Below are 11,925 nucleotides of genomic sequence, written 5' to 3' on the forward strand. Positions count from 1 at the left end.
GCTTCCTCCTCTCTCTCTGCCTGCTTCTCTGCCTACTTGTGATCTTCGTCTGTCAAATAAATAAATAAATAAAATCTTAAAAAAAAAATAAGTAAATAAAATCTTATAAAAACAAACAAACTAACTAACTCTGGTGCAGCTGGGCATTAAGCATCTGCCTTTGGCTCAGGTCATGATCCCAGGGTCCTGGGATCAAGCCCCGTATCAGGCTCCCTGCTCGGCAGGGAGCCTGCTTCTCCCTCTCCCACTCCTCCTGTTTGTGTTTCCTCTCTGCCTAGTTGTGATCTCTATCAAATAAATAAATAAAATCTTAAGGAAAAAAAAAAGAGATAGCAGGAGTAGCAGCAGGAACAACAGTAATAAGAGTTGATACTTACTACCTGTACTAAGCACTGTTTGCAGTCCGTACAGATTTTAAATTATTTCTTTCCCTCAGCAATCCTATGATTATCTCCATCTTACATATGAGGAAGCCAATGCAAACACAGGTTATTAGATTTGCACTCAGGCAGTCTGGTTCTAGAGTATTCACTCATAACCAGTGAGCTAGTCAGCCTTAGGAATAAACCCTGCGTCTTTTGGGTGCATGGGAATTAACATCAGATTGTGTGTGAACATGCACAATAGTTCCTGGTTGTTGCTGAGCACCCGGATCAGCTCCCCACTCCTACCCTCTTTAAGGTACACCTTGCCTCTATTTCAAGGGCCACAGACAATCTGTAAGAAGTTTGGGTAATACTACATAAATCTCAGATACTTTACTAAAAGCACCATCAGTTCCACCTCAGACCCCATCCAAGGGTATTTCATTGTTCGTATACTTAAAAAGTTAAAAGCAGTTAGGTTTTGGGTTTTTTAAAAGATTTATTTATTTGACAGAGAGAGAGAGAGATCACAGAGAGGCCGGGAGAGAGAGGGGGGGAAGCAGGCTCCCCACAGAGCAGAGAGCCCGATGTGTGGCTCAACCCCAGGACCCTGAGATCATGACCTGAGCTGAAGGCAGAGGTTTAACCCACTGAGCCACCCAGGTGCCCCAAAAGCAATTAGTTCTACAACACAAACTAAGAGGACACTAGTACAGTTTCAGTGGGGATTAACAGTAATGAAATTCATCTACCCAGGTATCCACTAGAATTACTACATACTGAGAACTTGGGAGACAATGAATTAAAACCAAGTTCTTGCTCTTAAAAGACTGCCAATTTAGCATAGAGACTGGAAGACAAAAACACAGGCAAAAGAGTAACTAATGTACCATGACAGAAGCTGATAGGGTCGAGGAGCACTCAAAGGAAGGAATGAGTTCTGTTAAGGAGCAGGAAAACAGGCAAAGAGGCAATGCACTAGAAGCTGAAGACTAGCCCTCTTTGGAATTGAAAGATTTTGTTGAAGACAGGATTACATATATCTGGATTCTAAATCAGAACAAGACTAGAAGCCCAAAGGTTCAAAATGCTCCCTTTCCCAGGTTCCCCACAACTCACAGGGCACACTGCTCATTCCTATAAGCACAAACCAGGAACTTTGCTGGTAAGGCCCTCGAGGCTGACAAACTTTTTAAAAGATTGGTCTGTGTTTGAGGTTTTGCAGACTACACATATGGCTTATGTTATATATTCACCTTTCTTTAAAATACAACCTTTCAAAAATATAAGAACCATTCTTAGCTTCAGTACACTATACAAAAACTTGAGTCTGGCCTACAAGTCTGTAAACTATGGCCTGTAGGCCATTCAGCCTACTGTATACTTTTGTAAATAAAGTTTTATTACACCACAGCCAAACTCACTCATTTACAGTATTGTCTAGGACTGCTTTTGTGCTCTAAGGGAATAGTTGAGAAACTATGAGAGACTATATGGTCTAAAAGCTTAAAAGATTTACTAACTGCCCCCTTATTGAAAGTTTGCTGATTCATTGTCTAGATTACTGGGTTAAAAGAGCAGAGCATGCTTTTCAACTTTCAATACATCCCTGGTGAGGAGGGAGATGTATGCAAATCTGACAACAATGGAGGGATAGCTTATACTTTCTCCACCATTATACTGCTATAATGACAATAAGGCTCATTTCCTGATTTAGTACATGCACAGATATCCCTAAATTTCACATCAATCTCCAAGCCACACATCCCTGACATAAATTCCAAAGTCTTCCCCCTGATACCCTTAAACTCCTGTATTCATCAAAATTTGCTGCAAATTACACATAAATTCCACTGTAGACATGAAACCATAATGATGCCAGGGCAGATTATCTTGCCCTTTCTTTCTTTCTTTTTTTGAAGATTTTATTTATTTATTTGACAGAGAGAGATCACAAGTAGATAGAGAGGCAGGCAGAGAGAGGGAGGGAAGCAGGCTCCCTGCTGAGCAGAGAGCCCAATGTGGGACTTGATCCCAGGACCCTGAGATCATGACCTGAGCCGAATGCAGCGGCTTAAACCACTGAGCCACCCAGGCACCCTATCTTGCCCTTTCTATTAGGTCCCACAGCCCAAAGTAATATGTAACATAAAACTGTAACAATTCATTGTTTCTCATTTCCATTTGTTCAAGACTGTAAAAGAGCACCTGTAAACTCTTTAAATTTTACATACAAAGAGGGGTGCCTGGGTGCCTCAGTCAGTTAAGCACCTGCCTTTGGCTCAGGTCATTATCCTGGAGTCCTGACACTGAGCCCCATGTCGGGCTCCCTACTCAGCGAGGAGTCTGCTTCTCCCTCTGCCCCTCACCCTGCTTGTGCTCTCTCTCTCTCTCAAATAAATAAAATATTTTTAAAAATAAAATAAATTTTACATACAACGCATTTTCTAAGCCTATTCAAATACTCTAAGACCCAGGCTTCTCCCTGTCTTATGCCTATAGTCCACAGCGTACTGAGTAGGAAGTCCCTGGATGACTAACTGGAAATTGGCTTTTCCTACCTAGTCAATGAACCTCCTCTCCTTTAGGTAAAAAGCACTCTCAGCTTCATGTATGAAGCACAGATAAAACACTGTCTTTAAACCTAAACGTTAATATCTTCTAAGCCTAAAATTTCCCTCATGCAAAAGAAGGAATACAACCTCTGAGAAGAGAATTTCAAAGGTACTGGTAATCTAGTTTTTTAAAGGGGTCACATGGAGGTGCCTGGGTGGCTTAGTGGGTTAAAGCTTCTGCTTTTGGCTCAGGTCATGATCCCAGGGTCTTGGGATCGAGCCCCCCATCGGGCTCTGTGCTCAGCAGGGAGCCTGCTTCCCTTGCTCTCTCTCTGCCTGCCTAATTGTGATCTCTGTCAAACAAATAAATAAAATCTTAAAAAAATAATAAATAAAGGGGCCACATGGGTATTGGTGAATTGTCTTATTATATACATGTATATACATATTCTCTTGTATGTATGAAAATATTTCACAATAAAAAGTTGAAAAACAAAACAAAATTCTTTTTAAAGACTTATTTATGGGGGTGCCTGGGTGGCTCAATTAGTTAAGTGCACACTCTTGATTTTGGCTCAGGGCATGATCTCCCAGCCCTGGGACTGAGCCCAGCATCAGGTTCCCTGCTCATTGGAGTCTGCTTGTCTCCCTCTCTCTCTGCTTGCTCTGTCTCACTCTCAAATAAATAAATCTTAAATATATATATAAACATATATTTATATTATCCTTGTATATAATATAAATATATAAAATATTTTATATAATATATAATATAAATCATAAAGTTTGTATTACAATATAAATATGTATACATATAAATATATAAATATAAATATATAGACTTGAGAGAGTGTCACAAGTTGGGGGGGCAGAGGTAGAGAATCCTCAGGCAGAGCTGAGCCCCCACCATCTTTTTCTCCCCTCCTCATCTCTTCTTTCAAGCCTTCGCTGACCCCTCAGTTGATCATTCTTGCTTTTAAGCTCCCAAGGTATTCTATTTTAACTTGTTCAATATACTGAACTTCTCAAGAGCTAAAACCCAAGATAACTCCCATTACATGCCTTGAGACTAGTACTGGGCTTTGGTTTAGAGTAGGCTCAAATACAGTGAAATTCCTGCTAATAAAAATAAAATGCCAGGGCACCTGGGTGGCTCAGTGGGTTAAGCCGCTGCCTTCGGCTCAGGTCATGATCTCAGGGTCCTGGGATCGAGTCCCGCATCGGGCTCTCTGCTCAGCAGGGAGCCTGCTTCCCTCTCTCTCTCTGCCTGCCTCTCTGTCTACTTATGATCTCTCTCTGTCAAATAAATAAAATCTTAAAAAAAATAAAAATAAAAATAAAAAAAATAAAAAAAATAAAATGCCAAAGACATAGGGAAGCATTTCCCGTTCCTGTTCCTATCCTTTTTTTTCCTCCTTCTGAAAACACAGAAGGAAAACACAGCACCCCAATTCCCTATATCTGGTTTAATTCTGTTATATAGACAAAGAAATCCTGTATGCCATTTGGTTTGCTGTCCAAGCCTCTTCAGCTCACCACTGTTTCATCCATGCTCTCAGTCATCATTCCAGACTAGTTGCCACATGCCTAATGGCCCCACCTTACTTGGTATGATCTTAGCTCTGATTCTAAAATAATTTGAACTCCCACTAATAAGCACTGTCCCCTTTTACTTATCAGGAACAACTAAAATATTTTAGCCTGAAGGAAACCTAGAAATAATCTAGTCCAACTCTTTAGGTCAAAAGAAAAAATTCTTTCTACAGTTAAAAAAATATCTATCTTCATTTGAGTCTTACATAAGAGAAAAGTCACAAATCAAATGGCTACCAGTACTTTACATGCCCTGGGAACACAACTCTTAACTGGGCAAGCTTCCATTCCCAGCATAATGACCATGTTCTTGTATCTTATCTGAATCAAATTCAGATGATTTAAACTACTGGTAAGAGGAAAATCAAAGGTTTATTCACAGTACCAAATTCTATGCTAATCAAAGTTACCGGTAATCTCCTCCACTCCTAATTCTAGAAGTCCAGATTTGAGTTCCCTCAAATATTTAGAAAGGGGATGTGGGTGGTGTGACCATGTGGCCAGTGGCATCTTCTGGTCCATGCAGGGTTTGGCTTCTGCTTCACAGGTGGGAAGGCCCTCCTCTGGGCACTCAGGTTAAGCTGGGCATCCTTTTTCAACTATTCTATCATAGTAGACAGCATGGAAATGGCCTTTTAAAAAAAATCTCAGCACCAGGGATGGCTGGGTGGCTCAGTCAATTAAGCGTCTGCCTTCAGTTCAAGTCATGACCTCAGGGTGCTGGGATTGAGTCCCACACTGGGCTCCTTGCTCAGAATGGAGCTTGCTTCTCCCTCTGCCTGCTGTTCCCATTGCTTGCGCTCTCTTTCTCTCTGACAAATAAATAAATCTTAAACTATCAAACAAACTCTGCACCAGTAGCCTTCTCAAGAATATGACAGGGATTGCTGATTCAATGTTAGTTCTGTGTTACTAAGTACATGAGATGTGCAATGTCTGTTAACAAAAATCAAAGATTTTCTCTAAGGGTCCACTTGCCTCAGTTAAAAAACTTCACTTCTCAGCTCTTCCTCCTAGCCTTCATATAGCTGCATAAGCTAAAGCTAGAGAATTATATAAACAAAGCAAGCTATGCAAAACACAGCTTCTAAAACACAGGAAAATGGCTTTCATATCTAAACAATTTACTTAGGAACCTTCTGAAACATTCTGTTGTTAAACTGGAAATCACCTCCATTAAATAAAAAAACACCAGCACTTACCTGAATGTTTTTTTTTTAGAAGATTTTATTTATTTGTCAGTGAGTGAGAGAGAGAGAGATAACAAGCAGGGGAGCACCAGGCAGAGAGGGACAGGGAGAAGCAGGCTCCCTGCTGAGGAGCCTAATGGCTCCCAGAGGCGGGGCTTGATCCCAGAACACTGGGATCATGACCCCAGCCGAAAGCAGACGCTTAACCAACTAAGCCACCCAGGAGTCCCTACCTGAATATTAACTGTAACTTAGTGAACAGATCTTAAAAATATTTATAGTCAAATAAATTGGAGGTGAAAACCACCACAGGTTTTATCTATCAGAACTATAATATAAAAATTACACCTACATCTGGGATGCCTGGGTGGCTGGGCTGGTTAAGTGCCGAACTCTTGGTTTTGACTCTGGTCATGATCTCAGGGTCTGCTTGTCCCTCTCCCTCTGCTCCTCCCTGGCACTAGCTCCCCCCCTCATAAATAAAATTAAAATCTTAAAAAAAAAAAAATTACAACCATATTCTGCAAGAATCCTTTAGGGCCACTCAATCAACAAAAGCCATCTGACATGATATATGACACTTTTGGGGGGTTAAATTTAAAATCCACCACAGGAACACCACAGACAAATACAAAAGGCAATTAGTAAGATAAACTGAGAGGACACAAAGTTACAAATGTACCAAGTCATCTTTGTTTCTTCCTTTCTCTTCCCTCACCATATTCCCTCCCATCAGCAACATCAATCAACTCCAAAACAGGCACCTCCAAGTCACAGCTCTACATCAGTCTATATGACCTGTGACAAATACGTCATCAGCCACCATCCTTTTGCACCCAGATAACAGTGACAACTCCAGATCACTCCTGTGCTTCAAACTCCTTCAATGGCACCCACTGCATCTGAAATGAAATCTAACTGCCTTGGGGAGCCTGGGTGGCTCACTGGGTTGAGCCTCTGCCTTCGGTTCAGGTCATGATCTCGGGGTCCTGGGATCAAGTCCCGCATCGGGCTTTCTGCTCAGCGGGGAGCCTGCTACCCTTTCTCTCTGCCTGCCTCTGCCTACTTGTGATCTCTTTGTGTCAAATAAATAAATAAAATCTTAAAAAAAAAAAAAAGTCCAACTGCCTTATCTTCACCATTACATCTCCTAACTCTTCTTATAGAACCCCTATATTTAAGCACCACACTTCCAACCCAACAGCTATCTTTCTGACCTCAGGACTTTGTGTAAGCTCTTCCCTATTACTGGAAGGCTCTCCCCCCATCTTCTTAGCCCAGACTTTCCCAAGGCTTGCCTCTTCTCTACCCTTAGATAGCTTCAGGCTTTCCCTGATCACACTATGTCAGGTAGGTCCCTCCTATTATATTCTCTCTGCTCAGCCTCATTTCCTTCATAGCATTTATTAATGTTGTATTTCATTTATTTTCCTACTTTTTAGTTTGTCTCTTCCAATAAGATGGAAGTTCTATTGTGGAGAAAGTATGCTGGCCATCCATTGTTCTCAGTCCCCATCACTGGGATATAACTCTTGTAAATATTTGAATAAAAATATAAAACTGGGGCGCCTGGGTGGCTCAGTGGGTTAAAGCCTCTGCCTTCGGCTCAGGTCATGATCCCAGGGTCCTGGGATCGAGCCCCGCGTCGGGCTCTCTGCTCAGCGGGGAGCCTGCTTCCTCCTCTCTCTCTGCCTGCCTCTCTGCCTACTTGTGATCTCTGTCTGTCAAATAAATAAATAAAACCTTTAAAAAAATATATACATATATATATATATATATATATATAAAACTAGGGGTGCCTGGGCTACTCAGCTGGTTAAGTGTCTGCGTTTGGCTTGGGTCATGATCCCAGGGTCTAGGGACAGAGCCCCACATTGGGCTCCCTTCTTAGTTGGGAGTCTGCCTCCTCCTCTTCATCTGCCTCTCCCCCAGCTCATGCTCTTTCTCCTGTACAGGCTGTCTCTCTCAAATAAATGAAAATTTTTTTTTTTTAAATTCAGAGAGAGACACAGCAAGAAAGGGAACACAAGCAAGGGGAGTTGGAGAGGGGCAGATAGATAGAATATCCAAGGAATATCCCCAGGACCCCGGGATCACAACCCAAGCTGAAGGCAGATGCCCAACAACTGAGCCACCCAGGCGCCCCTCAAATAAAATCTTTCTTAAAAAATATAAACTAAATGTTGCGGAACATTCCAATAAAAAAGATCAGACTGGAAAACAAACACCAGTCCTTAAGTTCCAAGGAAGTCATACAATTATAATTTTTCACTAAACAAAATTTAAAAAATGAACTTTTAGCAAAAGGGTACGAAACTCTGGCCTAATGAGCTCAGTTTTGATGCCTAAACCACTTAAAATATCTTGTTTGAGGTGTGAAGAGGCATTAAACTGACTTCCATTTGGCCAAGACTTTACAGGGTACCTCTAGTTTTCTATAAAGTCTGAAAACCAATCAAACCAATCTTTGAATTTTAGGCTGGGGGAGAAAATCCAAAGATTAAGAAAGTAAATTCAGTCCGGATGGAATTCAAACAGAACTGTGATCACTGTCCTGAGATACCAGTGGAATATAAAAACCTAAATTACAGCAACATGCCTGGGGCAGAAAGTGAAGAGGAGGAGAAACAATTACAGCTGCGTGTAAGTGGGAGGGTCAGGGAAAGGCCCTATTATTTGAGGGGCCTGGAAAGGCAGTTAAGATTTCTTTTTTTTTTTTTTTTTAAGATTTTATTTGATAGAGATTACAAGTAGTCAGAGAGGCAGGCAGAGAGAGAGGGGGAAGCAGGTTCCCCACTGAGCAGAGAGCCTGATGTGGGGCTCGATCCCAGGACACTGAGACCATGACCTGAGCCGAAGGCAGAGGCCTTAACCCACTGAGCTACCCAGGCGCCCCAGCAGTTAAGATTTCAATAGGTGAGGTGAGGAGTGGGGTGGGGTTAAGCAGTCAACCTAGAGCCAGGAGCCCAACCAACAGCTGGAGCAAAGGTACAAAGGTGTGAGAAGGTAGGCAGGAACAGCTAGCTACCAGGGATTAAATGAGTTGCTTAATGGGACTGCACTAAAGGAAGAACAAGGTGGGGACGGGGAGGAGGACAGGCATCCAAAACAGAAAAGTTATGTCTGGTATCTGGAAAGGCCCATGTATGAAAAATGTGGAGTTGTTTTTGTTGGTAATGAAAGCCACCGCAGCATACTCCTTTTTCTCTCTCTAGAAGGAGATCAAACCATTTACTCGCACATTCTGAAACAGCAGTATTGTGATACCTGTCACCTCAAAGCAAGCACAATGCCTTGCACATAGCATGGCTTAATAAATGCCTGAAATTAATGCTATTAATTAATCTCTATGAGTTGGAAAAATAATTCACTGAAATATATTAAAAATCTCATAGCTGGTTCTAATATTTTCTCCAACCCCTCATATCAGAATATACTGTGCTCAAAGTTGACTCCAATTACCAGCATCTCTGGGGACCTGGAGATTTCACCAATCAGATTCTTGGTGCCTAGGTCTTTGTTATACACTATTTGATTTATATTCACTTTCTCCCAGTTTTTAAAGTCCATTTAGTTCAGCAGTTAATCTTACAGCCATTATACTGTCATGGCTTTGTTTCCTCTTATTCCACGGAAGCAACACTTACCCATCTAGTGGGTGCTCCTTAATTATCATAGCTCTTAATGGTTAAAGCTCAGAGGACTATCTTCTCAGCACATCTATAAAGTCAGAAACACCTCATTCCAAAAATGAGCACCCTATCCTTTAAAAACATAAGTTCAAGAAGCAAAATGGGCAGTAAAATACCTTTCACTTAAAAAAATTCCAGGAAATTTCTTCAGTTCAAATTTGGCATAATTTAAATAAAAGAAACGTAATAAAACACTGAAGACAAATTAAAGCAAATCATCAAATAAAATAATGCATTTTACTTGGAAAAGAGGACCTGGATGCTTAACTTTACTAAATCATTTAGACTTAGAAATGTACAAAACGTACGTCTTAAACTAGGATAGAATTAAGAAGGTGTAGCTCAAAAATTTCCCTTTGTTATTAACATTCTAGCTTTATTACTCCTTAGAATTTAATCAAATGGATTTCTGGCCTACTAATGGTCCAGCTTGGGGTAAACTACAAAATAAAAACTCAAAAATATATCCTCGCTGAAGCCGGTGCACCTTCTGTAACTACAAAACAAAAGGTGTCTGGTGTAATTCAAACCTGGCACCAAGGTATCAATATACAGTTCTGATATTTAATTTTTTTAAAAATACAGTTCTGATATTTCACCGTTAAAGGTTTTGTAGCTATAAAGACTCAGGCATTTTCATTTGTTGACTATTTGTTCCAAAGGCTACAGACCAAGAGTTCTTAAACTGGAGCAGGGAGCCCAAGAACCTTGAATGGTGTGTAAAGTTGTGTGTACGTGCATTTTTAGGGAGGGGGAAATGCCACAGCTACCTTAAGATTCTCAAAGAAGTCTGTGGTCCAAAAAAAGGTTTAAAAACAAAAACTCTTTAGTAGGATACCCAATAGATAACGTGACTAAAGGCAAAAAGCGGGCATTTTAGCTATGCAACCGCCGTTTAACAAATTTAAAACAAATTTAAAACGCATCCCCTCATCCAGTGACCCAGATCCTGACACTATTCTCCCGTTCAGAGCGCCTTCTGGAAAATCATTTGGTTCAGAATGGGGTGAAACGGGTTCAATCACCCACCCCCACCCCCTACTCTTCCATCCCAAGCGAACCATTCTTTACCCTCCTCCGCGGTCGGAACCGGCTGTGCGCCCGGGAAGCGCGGGCGCTAGCGTACCTGGGTGCGGGCTCGATTAGGGTGGTGGTGTCCAGGTAGTGAATCTTGTAGAACTCCAGCAGGGCCGGCAAGTGATCAAACTCCTGGTCCCCGATCTTAAAACGGCGGTTGGGCAGCGAGTTGATGATGTAGTGGGAGACCCGCGAGTTCTCGGACACGGACAGCACATAATCCCCGGGGCAGGTGGAGGAATCGCGAACTAGGAACATACCGTGGCGCTGCCCCTGGAGCCGGGTCTGCGCCTCCTGGCGAGACACCGGCCCCATGTACCAGGCAGAGCGGTCTGAGGAGTCGAACCTAGCGGAGGACATGGTGTCGGACCGCGGCTCTGCGGCGATTCGGGGCGGCGGCTGCTCTCGTCTGTTCTGGACGCCTTTGCCCGACAGACGGCTTTGCGGCCAAGGAAGGGCCTTTTGGCACACCTCGAGGCGCAATTAGAGGGCCGAGCCAGCACCTTCCTCTCGGCTCCGGGCCCGCAGCATCCTCCGCCGCCGCCCGCCTGCGCCGGGGCCGCCTCACGGAGGGAGCCGGCCCGGGGAATGCAGGGCACAGCCCGAGGTCGGGACGGGAGAAGCCGAGCCGCAGCGGAGGCCGCCCCGGGGTTCTCGGGGTGCTTGGCGTACCGGGGGTGCTTTCAGTCACTCCTGGCCCGGAACGCGCCGACTCCGCGCCCCCCCAAATCTCTGCAGTGATCCCCGCCGTCACACGAAGTACCGGACTCCCAGGAGCGTCGCGCCTCCGGGGCGGTTTTTGCCCAGCCTGTTCCCAGGAGCCACAGCAACAAAATGGCGGACGCGGGAGAAGCGGCCGGCCACCTCCCCCTCCGCCCAGCGTTCTCGATTTGCGCACGCGCGGGCTCTGGCTCCCAGCTGCCGCCTGGGCCCTCCCCGTGACGTTACATGGCGCGGCCAATCAGGAGCACGGTGGTGACGGTCGGGGTGTGCGCCGCTTTCGGCCGCTCCCGCGTTCCGGCAGCAAGCGGAGGAGGCGGAGGAGGGGGAGGAGGCGGAGGAGGCGGAGGAGGGGGAGGAGGCGGAGGAGGCGGGGGTGCCGGGGGTGGCGGAGGAGGCGGGGGTGCCGGGGGTGGCGGAGGAGGAGGTGGCTACAGCCACTCCCTTCCTGGGCTGCGGTGCGCCGCGGGGGGCGCTGACGCTGCGGGCTGGCCCAGCTCTGGCAGGAAAACAGCTGGAGTCGAGAGGCAGCGGCATTTCGAAAACCTGATCAGCGAACAAAGCATAAAGAGCATGCCGAATCTCTCTGGCCTTGGAGGCGTGGCACTGAGGTGACTTGGCTGGCCGAGGGGCTCAGGGGACATACGGGCGGACAGGCCTGACTGGGTCCAAGGGGCTCTGGTAGGAGATGACCGCGGGGGCTGCGGGGACCAGCAGATAGGGACCAGTTGAC

At 44.4% G+C, this 11,925-nt stretch overlaps 1 protein-coding gene across 1 annotated transcript in view; it reads right to left on the reverse strand.

The window, feature by feature from the left end:
- CRKL (CRK like proto-oncogene, adaptor protein) overlaps window positions 1–11,348 on the reverse strand; it is a 42,438-nt gene extending 31,090 nt beyond the window's left edge. Inside the window, exon 1 of the mRNA XM_032875962.1 lies at window positions 10,522–11,348. Within this exon, the coding sequence (XP_032731853.1) occupies window positions 10,522–10,832 (311 nt within the window). The 5' untranslated portion in view covers window positions 10,833–11,348. The remainder of the gene's footprint in view (window positions 1–10,521) is intronic.
- Between the last annotated feature and the right edge of the window lie 577 nt (window positions 11,349–11,925).

The sequence above is a fragment of the Lontra canadensis genome, unplaced genomic scaffold, assembly GCF_010015895.1.
Source record: "Lontra canadensis isolate GAN:19392208 unplaced genomic scaffold, GSC_riverotter_1.0 scaffold57, whole genome shotgun sequence".
Taxonomy (NCBI): Eukaryota; Metazoa; Chordata; class Mammalia; order Carnivora; family Mustelidae; genus Lontra; species Lontra canadensis.